Source organism: Cinclus cinclus, chromosome 2 (assembly GCF_963662255.1).
Source record: "Cinclus cinclus chromosome 2, bCinCin1.1, whole genome shotgun sequence".
Lineage (NCBI taxonomy): Eukaryota > Metazoa > Chordata > Aves > Passeriformes > Cinclidae > Cinclus > Cinclus cinclus.
In genome coordinates, this window is record NC_085047.1 from 115372881 (window position 1) to 115391390 (window position 18510).

General features: G+C 40.3%; 1 protein-coding gene across 1 annotated transcript in view; it reads right to left on the reverse strand.

Annotated features, from left to right (window-relative positions):
* The window catches only part of TTC3 (tetratricopeptide repeat domain 3), a 69588-nt gene that overhangs the window by 16933 nt on the left and 34145 nt on the right, over positions 1 to 18510 (reverse strand). Inside the window, 14 exon segments of the mRNA XM_062488191.1 lie at positions 426 to 472; positions 680 to 943; positions 1554 to 1868; positions 4330 to 4466; positions 5045 to 5109; positions 5459 to 5551; positions 5923 to 6024; positions 6163 to 6285; positions 9751 to 9877; positions 12017 to 12129; positions 12849 to 12929; positions 13411 to 13548; positions 16126 to 16242; positions 18340 to 18406. Coding sequence (XP_062344175.1) covers positions 426 to 472; positions 680 to 943; positions 1554 to 1868; positions 4330 to 4466; positions 5045 to 5109; positions 5459 to 5551; positions 5923 to 6024; positions 6163 to 6285; positions 9751 to 9877; positions 12017 to 12129; positions 12849 to 12929; positions 13411 to 13548; positions 16126 to 16242; positions 18340 to 18406 — 1789 coding nt within the window.

The window sequence follows — 18510 nt, forward strand, 5'->3', positions numbered from 1 at the left end:
AAAAGCCTGCATTTTATTAGTGTACACTTAAAAATTCTGCATTTTATCTATATGTACATTAATTAACTCTAAAGCTTTATTCTGAATCAAAAGTAAATCTTGGATTTGTAAAGGTAAATTTAGCTGCAGACAAGAACTTTAACTGAGGGGGCCTCAAACACAGAATTAACTGAAACACAGAATCTATTTCTGCCAGTTGGGATGGATTTTAATGATGACACCAATCAAGAAGTGATTCAGAAAGAGGCACACTTGAAAAATTATTAGCAAATAATTCAAATATCAAATCCCTTAAGAAAAAGGAGCTCCGATAAGAGATGAAATCCCCAGTAAGTCTGAAGTATGAGGCTGCAAAATATTTCCTTTTCTGAAATAGCAAAAAGTTCTTTTTGAGCTGAGGCCAAAGAGAAATGAAGTTCACTTACTGATAAATTCTCATTTCCCTGCTTCTTTAATATAATGGTTGGGTCATCTGTTGAAAAGATGAAAGCCATGGTGATTGATGGAAACAAGAATATTTCATTTAATTTACAATTTAACTGTGAAACCACAGGAATTACTGTTTTAATCATTTATCCAAAACCACCACAGCAGCTCCAAAACTGCAGCAGCAGAACTTGAAACTCTGCAGTGAAAATGAAATTTTCTTGGGGAATGTTTGACCCCTTTGCCTACTCACCCATTTTATCAAAGAATTCATCTAAAGCTTGATGGAGGTCTGGAAAATGTTCTCTGTTTTCTTCTAAAAGCCATATAAAACAACGGGATTTCTCTAGGGGAGGGGTGAGGAAATAATCACAAATTTCTTGCTTTTCCAAATCAGCTGCCACATAATCAAATTTACTGCCATACTTCTGGTTCCACAGTGGGGTTAAAATAGAAAAGTCAAGCTCCTGCAGAACTTGGCCATATTGAAGGAGAAAGTTTTCTGTAGCTGTCAGACCTGAAAAAGATGCAGAAAAAGTCCAGTATTTCATTCCAGCTTTAGATTTTTAGTGCTTCAAATGTGATATTCCTCTTCAAAGGGGAGGAGTTCGGTCTAGAAATTAAATGTACAGATGAAGTGGGAGTTTTTGGGTCTTGAAAATGCAAACAAAAATGAGGAGTGGGGCTCATATAAATTCCACCCTCACCAACTGTTATTTGTATAATAACAACAATATTTGGATCTACAAATCCTTGGAAGGCTATGGATGCGACAGAGCAAAATGAAGCAACCCAAACCCCAAAATTCCACCTTTTTTCAATTATAAATCCAACAGGATTTACAGGGCACTAACATGGAATTATTCCCAAGTCTAACAGGAACACCTCACCATTATTTATGCTCCATAACCAGATTACTGTTACGAATATCAGCATTTAAGCCCACTCTGGAATTTTAGGACAATTTAAAAATGGTTCCATTTTCTCTTTCCTGCACGAGCCGAAGCCCTGCAGCATTCCTGGCTCACCCAGGTCGTGCTCCCCTCTGGAAATCAGGGAAAGCACAAACAGGGAAAGTGGAGAAGGGAGAGAACTGCTCCTGTCCTGTGCTGCTGCCCAGAACCCACCCAGGTGATCCAGGTGCTGCAGCCACTTGTGCACTTTGGGATCCACCTCTCCCAGCTGGCTCAGCACGTGCAGGAACCCCCTGGTCTGCACTCGGGATTTCTCCTGGATTAAGGAGCTGATGAGCTGCTCCAGCACCTCCTGGGAAGTGCCATTAATTTGGGAATAAGAGGTGAAATCCTCCTCTCTGATCACACCCCACGCCAGTAACTCCTGTAATAATTTGGCAGTGTCAGGGACAGCAGCTTTGATCTGCTGGGAATTCCGTCGGATGTGCTGCAGGACCTGGTCCCCAGAGCATAAATCCTGGCCAAAACCTGGAAAATTAAACATATGGGATTAAAAAAAAAGCACTGAACAAGCAAAGATATCGTGTCCTTACCACAGTTCAAACCAATTTAAAAGCACAGATAGTTTGGATTAAGTGGTGCTTTGAATTATTTGCTTTACACTGAAAATTACAGGATTGAAATAATTCTTTTTTCCACATATCCCGAGCATTATGAATTGGATCCAACATTGACTTAGAATTTTGTTTAAAGAAACAAACATCTTGCCCAGATTTTTTGGATGAAGTCACAGTGTCACAGTGACCTGCAGTGGTTCCAAGGATCACAACTGAAGATGAGCCAGAGAAAAGGAAAGGGCAAAGATTTAAAACAAAATAAACAGGAAAAAAAAAAGTGTTTCTATAAATCCACAAGGAAGCCAAAATCTCCCAAATGTTCAGGATATGCCATTGAACAGGGAGAGGCACCCAGAGAACCCAAGCATGGGATTAAATCAGAAGTACTCCTGGAGTATTTAACAGAGAATCTTAGGAAATTATAAATTAATTCTATCCCAACTTGATAATACAGAAAAAACAAAACAAAACTTTTTTGTTTGTTTGTTTGTTTTTTGGTCCTGAGAAGCTGCAGGGGAAGTTCCCAGCACTGGAATGTGGAGCAGCCAACATCCAGCAAGGCAAAATCTGAATCTTTAAATGCCTACAAAGTCACAGACTGAAATATTTTTATTTCCCCCAATCATCTGAAATGTACTTTTCAAGTCACTGCAGGTAGGAGATCAGTCTGTCTTTATCTGAGGTATTTTTTTTTTCTTTAACAGTGTCCCAAGCTACATTTCCTGAATTTTCCCATTTTCTGTTTTCCCATTTTCCCTTTTCAGTGGGTTCAGTCAGAATGGGAGCCCTTCCCCTCTGCAGGCTGATTCTGCAGGAACCAGCCAAGGAAAAATTAATTTTTCTAAGAGGAATTAAACCACACAGTAATTAAAACACACAGTAACATCCTCCAGCTGTTTGGACAACAAAAACAGAAGGGAAACCAAATTTGTCTTAAGGAAAAGTCCAAATTTTTCACGGGGGGGAGGTGTGATGTTCAGAGTTAGGATTGTGCTGTGACTGAGAACTGGGATATCCAGAATGTTCAGAGTTAGGATTGTGCTGTGACTGAGAACTGGGATATCCAGAATGTTCAGAGTTAGGATTGTGCTGTGATTGAACTGGGATATCCAGAATGTTCAGAGTTAGGAATGTGCTGTGACTGAGAACTGGGATATCCAGAATGTTCAGAGTTAGGATTGTGCTGTGATTGAACTGGGGATATCCAGAATGTTCAGAGTTAGGATTGTGCTGTGACTGAACTGGGATATCCAGAATGTTCAGAGTTAGGATTGTGCTATGATTGAACTGGGATATCCAGAATGTTCAGAGTTAGGATTGTGCTGTGACTGAACTGGGATATCCAGAATGTTCAGAGTTAGGATTGTGCTGTGACTGAGAACTGGGATATCCAGAATGTTCAGAGTTAGGATTGTGCTGTGATTGAACTGGGATATCCAGAATGTTCAGAGTTAGGATTGTGCTGTGATTGAACTGGGATATCCAGAATGTTCAGAGTTAGGATTGTGCTGTGACTGAGAACTGGGATATCCAGAATGTTCAGAGTTAGGAATGTGCTGTGATTGAACTGGGATATCCAGAATGTTCAGAGTTAGGATTGTGCTGTGATTGAACTGGGGATATCCAGAATGTTCAGAGTTAGGATTGTGCTGTGACTGAGAACTGGGATATCCAGAATGTTCAGAGTTAGGAATGTGCTGTGATTGAACTGGGATATCCAGAATGTTCAGAGTTAGGATTGTGCTGTGATTGAACTGGGGATATCCAGAATGTTCAGAGTTAGGATTGTGCTGTGACTGAGAACTGGGATATCCAGAATGTTCAGAGTTAGGATTGTGCTGTGATTGAACTGGGATATCCAGAATGTTCAGAGTTAGGATTGTGCTGTGATTGAACTGGGGATATCCAGAATGTTCAGAGTTAGGATTGTGCTGTGACTGAGAACTGGGATATCCAGAATGTTCAGAGTTAGGAATGTGCTGTGATTGAACTGGGATATCCAGAATGTTCAGAGTTAGGATTGTGCTGTGATTGAACTGGGGATATCCAGAATGTTCAGAGTTAGGATTGTGCTGTGACTGAACTGGGATATCCAGAATGTTCAGAGTTAGGATTGTGCTGTGACTGAGAACTGGGATATCCAGAATGCTGATTCCACTGCTTTGTGAGAACCCAGACTCCCAGAATCCCTGGAGAACTGAGGCTGGAAAAGCCCTGCAGGAGCACCAAACCCAAACTTTGATCCCCAGCCCAGGGCTCCGAGTGCCACCTCCTTCCTCGGACACCCCCAGGGATGGGGACTCCAAACCTGCCATTTCACTGCCCACCCTTTCCATGGAGAAGTCACCCCAAAAATCCACATTTCCACGTACCCCTGTGCTGACTGTACTGGGATTCCTCACTTCCCTCCTGGGTTTCCTCAGCTTTTTTCCTGGCAGAATTCCGGGCCTCTTCACGCGCTCGTTTTCGCCACAGTTTTTTTTCTTGCTTTGTTTTTATCTTCCTAAGACTGCAAAAAGCAATTCAGCAGCGAGCCAAACCATTAATTGGGGTGAAAATATCACACAGAATAAAAGTGGTCTTCATTTAGAAGCACAGACCACAAAACTTCATAAAAATATCGATGTCCTCAAGATGTAACAACTCAAGACTCCCATTAAAGATGTCTAAATTAGGATTGGCTTCAATCCTTCAATTCTTCATTTATAACTCAGCATTTTCAACCAAATATTAACATTTTATTCCTTTCCATTCTAAAAATGTGGGGTTTTGTCCCCTCAGATCATTATTCCTCATTATTTAAAGGTTACTTGAACAAAAAAATTGCAAACTCAGTTATGTCAAAGGTCTGGGTATCAGTAACAACAGCAGCAGCTTAAAATACATTTTTATTTACACTCCCTAATCGTTCCCACAAAATAAAATTCCGTGGAACAATTGAAAAGCTTTTACCACTGGATTATACCAGATTTTTTTTTTTTGGTTTATCAGGCAAAGGGCAAGGATAACTTTCCAAAATATTTGTGAAAAGCCACGAAAATCCCTCCAGTGTTGCTCTCAAATGGATTCAAACGGGACAAACCTTACCTTGAACATTTCTGTTTTATACAGGCTCTTGGTGGCTCCTTGGGTTTTGGGATTTTCTGTTCAAACTACCCAAATAAGAGATAGGACAGGAATTAAATTTGGGTTATGACACAACAAACCCCACAATCACTCCTGCTTCTCTCAGGTCAGTATTGCCCTGGGGAGAATTCCCCATTTTCCTGTGGCTCTGGGGAGTTGTTCCTGAAGGATTATTGAATTTATTGAATTCCAGTCCCCATCCATGACAGTCTGACCAACACCACGAGGCAGTTCCTGCTCCACTAGAACAGGAAATTAATGTTCCTAAATAATCCTCACATTCTGAGTCAAGGCAGCACCATTTTGTTTTTTCAGTTACAATCTCATTCCCCTTAATATTCTAATTAATTTCATATAAAACATGACCATACTTACTTCACATTTTACCAGCCCAGCAGAACTGAAAATAACTATTTTTGAAATAAGGCCTTTACAATCAGGAGTAAAACACATTTCCTTAAGGAAATCCTGCAAGAGAAAAGGACACACACACCAAAGGCATTTAAATCCACACACCATTCGTGTCCTGACCCAAATTAATTTCTTAATTTGAGGTGACCAAAGCAATTAAAGGAAGCACAATCCTAAACTCTTCCTGGATGCTGACTGAGAGCTGATTTGGGAAGGGCTGAAAATCAAAAATCATGGAAAAGTCTGTGGCATCTTTTATTCTTTTACTCCCTCTTGCAACTTCACACCCAAGAGTCAAGCTCCAGAATATTTTCAGTTCCTTATTTCCCTTCACTTTTCGTGGTTGCTGAATTCTGTGAATTTCCTTCACACATCTCAATGCTAGGATCTTACAAAAATTAAAAGTTCCAGTCTGGCAAAGGCCTCACCTTATCATTTTTATCACTGTAGCTCGTTGTTTTCAGCTTTTTCCAGCAGCTGATGTGGAACTCCACTCTGCACTGCTGACAGCAAATAACACGTATAAAACCCTAAAAAAATGGCAAAAATGGCACCTCTTTAAATAAAACCACAACAAATAGCAGTGCTCAGCACAGCAGATCATATGAAAAGGGGCAGAATATAATGTCACGTTTTACTTCTCAAACCTTTCTCAGCTGAAAATTTACCTTAAAGTCAGGGTCTGTAAAATATATTTGGATTTTGGAGTAGCCATGGCACTGCTGGTATCGACAAACAGCATCTGGCTCTGGAGGGAATTTACATTCCTCAATACAATTCCTTAAAGCCATCTGGAAAACACAGAATTATGAGAGAGAAAAACTGCACAGAAACCAGGAAAAGATTCAAAATCTACTCACAAACTCCTGGGGACTGCAGTGAAACACATCCCTCTTAGAAAAGCAGTGACTAATCCCAAAAAAACCAACTCTTTTCTAGTGAAAGCCAGGGAAGATTAGCCTTTTATGGCCAAAATATTCCAGGGATTGCTTGAAGTGCTGGCAGCTGAGTGCTCACAGCTTTACACACACACACACACACAAAAAATAAATAAATTAAAAAATGTAGGTTTATCCTGAGCCAGTGTCCCACATCCTGACCCATTCCAAAGGGTTTTAACATTGTCCAAATGATAAAACAGATTATGGGGCAAAAAAACCCACAAACAAACAAACAAACAAAAAAGGGAGGTTTTTGGTCATTTCTGAAGATTCCCAGCATTTCCAGAGTGTCTCACCTGGCATCTGGACTAAGGATCAAGCTCAGACCTGGCCCTGGGGAAGCAGGGAGGTCTCCCAGGAAAATTTCTGAGGGAAAGCATCAGAGTGAATGTGAAAAAAAGTGAAATCAGGGCAGGGCTGGAACTGAGGCCAGATCAGTAAAACATCACCAAGAACAGAGCCCTGGTGTCAGTGTGGACACACACAGTCCCAGGATGGTTTCTGCAGGTGCTTTTACTGAGGAGCTCTGGGAACCAGGGGTACAAACCCAGGTCTGACCCCACATGGATTCCACATGGACATGTTTTCATACCCTTTTCATTACATAACTGTGCATTAATTATTAAACCCATACTGTGCTGTTGCACACACTGATCTTAGCCAAGCAGGAATTGTTGTATTTTCATCAGGTCCCCCCAAACATCCTCTCTCATGATTCTTGTTGGGATTCCATCGTTCCTCATGATCCTTATTACAACTAAACAACAATTCTGTTCAACTACCAAACAATCATTGCATTTAACAACCACATTGTTTACCATATGATGATCACACAGGTGCAGTCTCACCTGATCTAATTCATTCCCAGGGCCCAGTTCCCTTTCCCAACCTTTCTTCCCACCCCTGAACCTGCTGTATACAATTCCCAGGATTTCAGAGACATTTTAACCCTACACTATCCTGATAAAACCTGGCAGAAATCTGCATTATCCACAGGTCCCAGTCCATGGATTGCTGTATCCAGATTGTCTCTGAGGAATCCTGAAGTTTTTGTAGGAAAAAGCCCAGAAATTCTGCTTTCACCACAAACTCTGCACATCTGGGGAGTTTGGCCAAGTTCATCCACTGGAAAACTTCCAAGCTCTGCTGTGCCAAAAATGCCTCTGTGCAGGTTTTTCCAGTCAAACTGGGAATTTTCCCAGATAAATCCCAATGTTTTAGCCAGGAGTTACACGGCCAAATTCTCCTATTTTAGTTTTGAATTTTCAACTTCCCGTTTTTGCCAGCTCAGATTTTTAACCAGTTCTGTTGTGTGTTCACACCTGGAAGTTTGGGAGCATGCAAGAAAGAGAATTAAACATTACCCCAAAATCGTTGGGGCTGGAAAAGAGCTCCAAAATCTGACCTGGGACAACCTGAGGGCCACACCCAGGCCCTGCTTGGACACCTCTGATAAAAATGATAAATGGGGAAAAAAAAGATAAATGGGGAAAAAAAAGATAAATGGGGAAAAAAAAGATAAATGGGGAAATGCAGCAAATGGGAAAAATAAGAAATGGGGAAAATAATAAATGGGGAAAAAAACATAAATAGGAAAAACTAATAAATGGGAAAAAAATAAATGGGAAAAAAATAAATGGGAAAAAAGGGAGAAAAGCAATAAATGGAACAAATGATAAATGGGAAAAACAACATATTTGGGAAAAGAACCATAAATGGGAAAAAAGAAGGGGGAAAGCAATAAATGGGAAAAAAACATAAATGGGAAAAACCAATAAATGGGGAAAACCAATAAATGGGGAAAACCAATAAATGGGGAAAACCAATAAATGGGGAAAACCAATAAATGGGGAAAACCAATAAATAGGGAAAAAAACATAAATGTGAAAAAAAGGGAATAAAACAATAAATGGAAAAAAACCATAAATGGGAAAAAAGGGGGGGAAACAATAAATGGAAACAACAATAAATGGGAAAAAACATGAATGGGAAAAACAATAAATGGGAAAAAAGCATAAATGGGAAAAAAGGGAGGAAAATGATAAATGGAAACAATGATAAATGGGAAAAGAACCATAAATGTGAAAAAAGGAGAAATGATAAATGGGAAAAACGATAAATGGGAAAAAAAAACAAATGGGAAAAAAACACAAATGGGAAAAATGGGAAAAACAAATGGGAAAGTAAAAACAAACAAATGGGAAAAAACCACAAATGGGAAAACAAACACAAATGGGAAAAGACATAAATGGGAAAAAAACCATAAATGGGAAAAAAACCACAAATGGGAAAAAAAAGGGGGAAAGTGATAAATGGGGCAAATGGTAAATGGGGAAAAAACATAAATGGGAAAAAAAAACATAAATGGGAAAAAGGAAGGGGGAAAGCAATAAATGGGAAAAAAACCATAAATGGGAAAAAAAGAAAACAAATGGGAAAAAAAGAAAACAAATGGGAAAAAAAAACAAAAAATGGGAAAAAAAAAAACAAAAAATGGGAAAAAAAAAACAACAAATGGGAAAAAAAAAACAACAAATGGGAAAAAAAAACAACAAATGGGAAAAAAAAACAACAAATGGGAAAAAAAAACAACAAATGGGAAAAAAAACAACAAATGGGAAAAAAAACAACAAATGGGAAAAAAAACAACAAATGGGAAAAAAAACAACAAATGGGAAAAAAAACAACAAATGGGAAAAAAAACAAAAATGGGGAAAAAAAACAAAAATGGGGAAAAAAACAACAAATGGGAAAAAAAACAACAAATGGGGAAAAAAACAAGAATGGGGAAAAAAAACAAAAATGGGGAAAAAAAACAAAAATGGGGAAAAAAAACCAAAAATGGGGAAAAAAAACAAAAATGGGAAAAAAACATAAATGGGAAAAAGGAAGGGAGGAAACGATAAATGGGAAAAAAACATAAACGGGAAAAAAACCATAAACGGGAAAAAAAAAAAAAACGGGGAAAAAAAAACAAATGGGAAAAAAAAGCCCCAAATGGGAAAAAAAAGCCCCAAATGGGAAAAAAAAGCCCCAAATGGGAAACGGTCCCGCCGGGCGAGCTCAGGCCCTGCTCGCTCTCCAGAGCCGCGGCCCGGGCAATTCCCGCTGTGCGGAAGAAGGAGAACTGGAATTCCAGCAGGAATTTCAGCAGGAATTCCAGCAGGAATTTCAGCCAGAGTGCTGCCAGCTCAGCCAGGACACCTCGAGGTGTCAGAGCCTGCCACAGCTCCTGGCCGTCCCTCCTTAGCCCACCTCTCCCTCGGAGCAGCGGGACCGTCTTCCCTTTGTTCTTTGGCTTTTTTGAAGCATTACCTGTAAATTCTCTATTCGCGACTCCTCGATGACCTGCGTTGTTCCCGGCCAGGTTAAAACCTCAGGGACAATCTTGAAATCAATCATCAGCTTTGCCCTCAGGAATTGGTCGAGTGCATGAGCAAACCTGGAGTTTGGAATGGGTAAAACACACTCACATCTCCTGGGAAGGGCTCCCTATAAAAACTCCCACCTCTCGTTTTATCCTCCCCGGAGCAAACAGCGGTGCCTGAGGGGACAGAACACCCGAGGCACTGAATTCTCTGTTTATCCTCCACACCAAACACCCCAGGGGTGAGGCACGAAGGGAAGCAGGCAGGGATGAGCCTGCGCTCCCAAGGGATCCACGGACGAGGGAACGCAGGAAGGGGACACGGGGGACACGAGTGACCGAGCAGGGAGGGGACACGGGGGACACGAGTGACCGAGCAGGGAGGGGACACAGGGCAAGGACACGGGGGACACGAGTGACCGAGCAGGGAGGGGACACGGGGGACACGAGTGACCGAGCAGGGAGGGGACACGGGGGACACGAGTGACCGAGCAGGGAGGGGACACAGGGCAAGGACACGGGGGACACGAGTGACCGAGCAGGGAGGGGACACGGGGGACACGAGTGACCGAGCAGGGAGGGGACACGGGGGACACGAGTGACCGAGCAGGGAGGGGACACAGGGCAAGGACACGGGGGACACGAGTGACCGAGCAGGGAGGGGACATGGGGGACACGAGTGACCGAGCAGGGAGGGGACACGGGGGACACGAGTGACCGAGCAGGGAGGGGACACAGGACTCTGCCGCCCGGCACCGCCTTTTCCCCGAGCTCAGAGAGCGGGAATGGCTGCACCTGCAGGAGCCTGGCTGGCCACAGTGCTGGCACCCGTGTAGGGACTTCCCTGGGAGCCAGGACCGCCAAGGAAAGGAGCCACAACCACAGGAGTGGGACGCAGACCCCACAGTGCATCCAGGAAGGAGGAATTCCCTCTGAGCATCCTCCACCCACCCCGAGCAGGTGCCTTTGGCCATCCCACAGGAGGAGGGGAGAAGGTTCGGCATCGAAACTCATTTATTTGGTGGTGTTTTGGCACGGCAGGGAGGCGGGGACCGTTCCCTGAGGAATGGGAGAGCCCCAGCTCCAGCTGGAGCCAACGAAGGCAGCCCTGGCTGCCTGGCACAGCTCTGGCACCTCGAGGAAAACAGGGATAAAGGAAAAACATCCTCCAAAAAAACTCCCTTCTCCCCCCCCCCCCCCGAGAGGAGCAAGGAAAAAGCCTCCTCCACTCGCCATCCCTATGGGCAGCTCAGAGGGAACAGGGTCAGGAATGAGGAAATGAATTCCAGGGATAAAGGAGAGGAGGAGAAAGCTGATTTTAGTTGTTTGACTTTGTTTCCCACTCTCCAGCTCTATTTTAATGGACAATAGAAGTTATTTTCCCTCATGCTGTGTTTTCCTGGGAGTGCTTAGGAAGTGCTTACTTCCACCCCGGAGCTTCTCCATGGAATTTCTCCCTTTTCCCACAGAGGAGCAGGATCCCAGCTGGATAAGGAGATCCCAGCTGGATAAGGAGATCCCAGCTGGATAAGGAGATCCCAGCTGGATAAGGAGATCCCAGGCAGCCCACCACGAGCCTTTAGGGGGGATTTTGATGCCACATAGCACCAGGGATATCCCAAAATCCCTCCACGAGCTTCCCACAGCTCCTGCCCCCATGGCAGCCAGGATTCCTGGGCTCTCCACACTTCCCAGGAGGGAGAAACTCCACCAGGAATCCCTGGATGGGTGGGAGCAGCTCCAGCTTTTTGCTCTCACTTCGTTTGTTGTCCTGAGCATTTGAGGCTCTCCCAGTTCCTCTGGGATGTGCCAGCTCTGAACTCATCCCTGTTTGTCTGCTCCAGGGAATTTGTGACTCACTGGAGCCTCATCTCAGTCCAAGGTCACCTCCAGCTCCCCAGGGATGAGATAAAGTCAGATTTCTTTAGGATGCATTTTTCCCCCAGAACAAAGAGGTTTTGTTCTTTTCCTCTGAGCTCTTTCCCCACTGCAGGGCTGTGATCCCCGAATCCCAAATATTCCCTCAAAACCTCCTCAGCAGGAGCAAACTCCCACTTGGATTAAAATCCACTGGATTTCAACCCCACTGGATTTCAATCCACTTGATGGATGAATTTAATGATTAACACAGAAAAATCAAAGCCCCCACCACACACCGTTTCTCAAATAAGAAGATTTTTCCCAACAAATCCTGAGTTCTTCCGTCAGACCAACCTGTTTTGCCTGAGGTAAACCTTTCCAATTCCATAGTGTGCCAAACAAAAACAACTTTCTTCTGGATATTCCTCAATTATTTTCTTAAACTGATTTTCAGCCTTCGCCAATGCCTTCAAAAGAAATGTGAGACACAAATACATGGAGTTTTGCCAGAGTATTTCCACTTTTCCTGGGTTTTTCTTCCTTTAGAGTGGGTCAGTGAGTCCTACTCCTTGATCAGTCTTAGGAACAGTAAATGGAATTACACACCCTTGTGATCACACAAACTTCCCCATCTTTAAAAAAAATAAACAAACCCAATTTATTCTGTAAACATTGACTTGCTGAAACATAAAGGAATTAAATGACTGAGCTAATCTATTTTTAAATCCATTGTAAGACACTGAATATTACCAAACACTAAACACTGCAGGAAGAAACACCCAAAAAAAACCCCAAACCCAGTTCTGCTTTGGCATTTTCCACAACCCAAAGCAATTCCTGGCTTTTGTTTTAGGTGCAGAATATTTATGTTTAAAACAGCAGTGCAGAGCAGAAATAAAAATTATTGGCTGTAATTTCTTGATACTTAGATGCTCACTTGAAGGCTTACAAAGGATTTTTATTTGACAGCCTAATTCATCCAAAATCATCAAGGATTTAATCCCAGATATTCAACTACACAATTCCAAAATGTGTCCTGAGATTTCTTTCCTCCTCAGGAAGACACAAAAAAAATGGATGGGAAAATGCCTGAGCTAGAAATTGGAATTAGGCAGTATTTCAATATAAAATAAATAAAAAAATAAATACATAAATAAATCAAAATACAAATGAATTCATTTCCTACCTCAGGATTTCCTATTCCCAGGAGGGCAGTGGCATGTCCATAGAGGAATATAACGTAATTAATATTAAGAATATTCACATACTGGGAAAAAAAAAAAAAGTCAAATTATAGTCACAGCACCACAAAAACATGGTAGAAATACTGTCAATTAATTAATTAATTAGTTAAGAGAAATCCAGGATGACTTTTGGGTCAGTGGCTGATTGGGCAAGGACACACAGACACCGAATTTCACAGAATTTACCACCAAACCCTTTTCACCCTCCATTCTTACAAATCAAGGTTCACCTGACAGAAAGACCTTGAAGATCATCAAGCCCAACCAACAACATTTTTATTAAAAAAAAAAAAAAAAAAAATCCCCACAATATTTCCTCCAAACATTTGGTACTTCCCTCCCAAGATCCTCAATTCGGAATCCCTCGGGTTACGAAGGCAGGCACGTGTGCAACACCCAACAATCCAATAAAATAAGGATTATTTTGGGGGAAAAGGAGGAGTGCCACAGGGTGGTGGTGGAGGCAGAAAGCTCCACAAAGAAGGGAATTTTTACTCATTTTACCGAAGATCCTGAGGCACAGAGGATGCTCAGGAGCTGGGAAAAGGCTCGCTCGGCTCCGTGGCACTGCTGCTCCAGCAGGGCTCTGCTGCCATCCCGAGCCAGGCACTTCACATCCTCTGGGAGAACATTGAAATCCACCTGGAACGTGCAGGGAGAGGCACTCAATCCTAGAGAAAAAGGAAATTTCCTCCCCCTTTTGATAAATATATATATATATTTGAAATTATATAAATAATATTAATTTCCGCAAATATTTTCCCGCTGCGCCCAAAACAATTCCTGCGCTGCTGCCAGATTGGTTTGGTTTTATTTTTCCACCCTATTCTTAAAAATCTGTCCCGCAGCCAACACAATAATCAGGATTGTAATGGGGCAAGGAAGGAGTGGAGCAGGTGTTGAATGCATAAATTTGAATTTTTGGGGAAATAAAATAAAATAACCAAAAAAACCCCAGGATTGTAATGGGGCAAGGAAGGAGTGGAGCAGGTGTTGAATGCATAAATTTGAATTTTGGGGGAAATAAAAAAGCCAAAAAAAGCAGGATTGTAATGGGGGAAGGAAGGAGTGGAACAGGGTTTTGAATGCAAAAATTTGAATTTTTGGAGAAAAAAAAAACCCAAAAAAAGCAGGATTGTAATGGGGGAAGGAAGGAGTGGAGCAGGGTTTTGAATGCAAAAATTTGAATTTTTGGGGAAATAAAAAATAACCCAAAAAACCCGGGATTGTAATGGGGGAAGGAAGGAGTGGAGCAGGGTTTTGAATGCAAAAATTTGAATTTTTGGAGGGAAAAAAAACCCAAAAAAGCAGGATTGTAATGGGGCAAGGAAGGAGTGGAGCAGGGTTTTGAATGCATAAATTTGAATTTTTGGGGAAATAAAATAAAATAACCAAAAAAACCCCAGGATTGTAATGGGGGAAGGAAGGAGTGGAGCAGGTGTTGAATGCAAAAATTTGAATTTTGGGGGAAATAAAAAATCCCATAAAAACCCAAAAAACCCAGGATTGTAATGGGGGAAGGAAGGAGTGGAGCAGGGTTTTGAATTCATAAATTTGAATTTTGGGGGAAATAAAAAATAACCCAAAAAACCCAGGATTGTAATGGGGGAAGGAAGGAGTGGAGCAGGGTTTTAAATGCAAAAATTTGAATTTTTGGAGAAAAAAAAAACCCAAAAAAAGCAGGATTGTAATGGGGGAAGGAAGGAGTGGAGCAGGGTTTTGAATGCATAAATTTGAATTTTTGGGGAAATAAAATAAAATAACCAAAAAAACCCCAGGATTGTAATGGGGCAAGGAAGGAGTGGAGCAGGTGTTGAATGCAAAAATTTGAATTTTGGGGGAAATAAAAACCCAAAAAACCCCAGGATTGTAATGGCGGAAGGAAGGAGTGGAGCAGGGTTTTGAATTCATAAATTTGAATTTCTGGGGAAATAAAAAAACAAAAAAACCCGGGATTGTAATGGGAGAAGGAAGGGTTTTGAATGCATAAATTTGAAATTTTGGGGAAAATAAAAAATCCCAAAAAAACCCAGGATTGTTCTGGGGGAAGGAAGGAGTGGAGCAGGTGTTGAATGCAAAAATTTGAATTTTGGGGGAAATAAAAAATCCCATAAAAACCCAAAAAACCCAGGATTGTAATGGGGGAAGGAAGGAGTGGAGCAGGGTTTTGAATGCATAAATTTGAATTTTTGGAGAAAAAAAAACCCTAAAAAAAGCAGGATTGTAAAGGGGGAAGGAAGGAGGGGAGCAGGTGTTGAATGCAAAAATTTGAATTTTTGGGGAAACAAAACCCACCAAAAAAAGCAGGATTGTAATGGGGCAAGGAAGGAATGGAGCAGGGTTTGAATTCATAAATTTGAATTTTGGGGGAAATAAAAAAAAAAAAAAACCCAGGATTGTAATGGGGGAAGGAAGGAGTGGAGCAGGGTTTTGAACTCATAAATTTGAAATTTTGGGGGAAATAAAAAAACCCAAAAAAAAGCAGGATTGTAATGGGGGAAGGAAGGAGTGGAGCAGGGTTTTGAATGCATAAATTTGAATTTTTGGAGGAAAAAAAAAAGCCAAAAAAAGCAGGATTGTAATGGGGGAAGGAAGGAGTGGAGCAGGGTTTTGAATGCAAAAATTTGAATTTTTGGAGAAAAAAAAAACCCAAAAAAAGCAGGATTGTAATGGGGGAAGGAAGGAGTGGAGCAGGGTTTTGAATGCATAAATTTGAATTTTTGGAGGAAAAAAAAAAGCCAAAAAAAGCAGGATTGTAATGGGGGAAGGAAGGAGTGGAGCAGGGTTTTGAATTCATAAATTTGAATTTTGGGGGAAATAAAAAAAAAAAAAAACCCAGGATTGTAATGGGGGAAGGAAGGAGTGGAGCAGGGTTTTGAACTCATAAATTTGAATTTTTGGGGGAAATAAAAAAACCCAAAAAAAAGCAGGATTGTAATGGGGGAAGGAAGGAGTGGAGCAGGGTTTTGAATGCAAAAATTTGAATTTTTGGGGAAATAAAATAAAATAACCAAAAAAACCCCAGGATTGTAATGGGGGAAGGAAGGAGTGGAGCAGGTGTTGAATGCATAAATTTGAATTTTGGAGGAAAAAAAAAAGCCAAAAAAAGCAGGATTGTAATGGGGGAAGGAAGGAGTGGAGCAGGGTTTTGAATGCAAAAATCTGAATTTTTGGGGAAATAAAAACCCTAAAAAAAGCAGATTATTCCTGTGAGTTTACCACGAATTCTGGATTATTCAAGGCTCTGAGCAGGGGTAATAAAATTGGTTTATATTCATCCACCAAAGGCACTTCAGCCTCCAGCCCCAGGGATTTCACATCTGCACTGAAATCCACCTGCAAGGTTTGAAAGAAAAAAATGTTCAAAACAAATCCACATTTTCCTTTTATTTGTGATTTTTTATTTGGTTTTTATTTTTTTTTAAATTTTAATTTTTTTTTTTTCCTGATTTTATATTATTTTTGGGTTTTGGGTTTTCCATCATTTTTTGGGTTTTCCATCATTGTTTTGGGGTTTTTTTTTTTATTTTTTTCATTATTTTTGATTTTTTTTTTTATTTGGGTTTTTTTTTTTAATTTGGGGGTTTTTTTAATTTTGGGGTTTCTTAATTCTGGGGTTTTTTTATTTTTGAGGGTTTTTTTTAATTTTTGGGTTTTTTTAATTTTTGGGGTTTTTTTTAATTCTGGGGGTTTTTTAATTTTTGGGGTTTTTTTTAATTCTGGGGGTTTTTTAATTTTTGGGTTTTTTTAATTTTGGGGTTCTTTTTAATTTTTGGGTTTTTTTTTTAATTTTGGGGGGTTTTTTAATTTTGGGGATTTTTAATTTTGGGTTATTTTTTAAATTTTGGGTTCTTTTTTAATTTTGGGGTTTAATTTTTGGGTTTTTTTAAATTTTTGGGTTTTTTTTTTAATTTTGGGGTTTTTTTTTACTTTTGGGGGCTTTTAATTTTTGGGGGCTTTTAATTTTTGGGGGCTTTTTTAACTTTTGGGGTTGTTTTTAATTTTTGGGTTTTTAATTTTGTTTTTTTATTTTGAGGTTTTGTTTTTTTTTTTAATTTTGGGGGGATGTAATTTTTGGGGGGGATGTAATTTTTTTGGGGACGATATAATTTTTTGAGTTTTTTTTTTTTTTAAACTCTGGGGGGTTGTTTTATTTTAATTTTGGGTTGCTTTTTATTATTTTTCTTTTCAAAAAGCAAGCAAAATACTTGCTTTGGCAAACAAATGTTTGCTGAAATGGTTGTGCCACAGCCAGGTGGAAATTCTGCATCCCCCTGAATTGTTTCACCACAATTTCACTTTTCAAGCAGCAAACCAGGTGCATTTTTAGAAAAATCTTTGCACTGCATTTTCATGGAGCTGTTCATCTCCAAAAAAAAAAAAAAACCAACCTGATTTTTATTCTAAATTTCTCTCCAGAAAGCTGCAGCTTCAGTTCATGCATCATTTTTTAATTGTTCTTCCATATCAAAACTCCAAAAGCACAACCCAGACTTTTGATTTTTCCTCACTTTTTGTATCCAAAGATTTTTTTGGAACAGCTGTAAATTATTTCTTCCTGCAACATTTTGTGTCCAGCTCAGCTCATGCTGGATGGTTTCAGAGTCCATTATTTTCTTCTGGTTTTTGTTATTATGTTAGGTTAAAATGATATTTTTCTTTTCACTTCCTGCAATCTGCAGGAATTTCCAGCAGGGATGCTTTAAATAATGATTTCTTTTTATTTCCTATAACTCCTGGGTTAATGATGTCTATAAGAACAGAATAAATTATATTAATTTCCTGGTAATTTACACGACATATAAAGGAGATTAAATCAATGAAAATGTTCCTTTAAACACCAGCAATGAATTAGCAAAATTAAAAATGGGTATTTTATAGGAAATAAAGGGTTTTAGTGCAGGTAGAACCTGCACCTTCCCCTAAATTCAGTTTTGTCCCATGAGGTATTTAATCAGAATAAAAAAAAAAAAAAAATCAAAATCAGATTTTTTGGCATCTACATCCCCCAATGAACAGGCATGAAAAAATAATTAGGTGCATTCCCATGATTTAGGAATGTATTGGTGCCAAGAGCAGAGAAGGGGAATTTCCCCTCAATGTATGAATTTCACAGCACTCCCAACAGCCATTCCACAAAATTGGTCATTTCCAAATGCATCCAACACTGGAAAACATTTAGGCAGGAATTTGGGAAGGGCCTTTAAAAATCCCTGAATGCTCCCAGCCAGGTTTTACAGCAGGAGAAGAAAGAGAAACCAGCAGGAAAAGACAGAAAAAAATCAATTTAAATCAATGTAACCACAGAATTTCTGCCTCTGATCAAAGCCACGCAGAGCCCAGAGCTTGAAAATTTTGGAATTAACCAAGATTTTGTGCCATGCTCCTAGAAAATGACAAATCATTTCCAATTTAGGGCTGAATTCCCATTACCTGTGGCACAGCACAGAAATCTTTATCCTCCATGGCTTTGGACTCCCTCTTCAAATCCACATGGTCCCTACAAAAATAAAAACAAACCAAAACCAAACAGGACAGGGCCAAGGGTTTGTAAATGTGCTTTAAATGTGAATTTAGTTACAAGGAAATGTGATTTTCACAGGT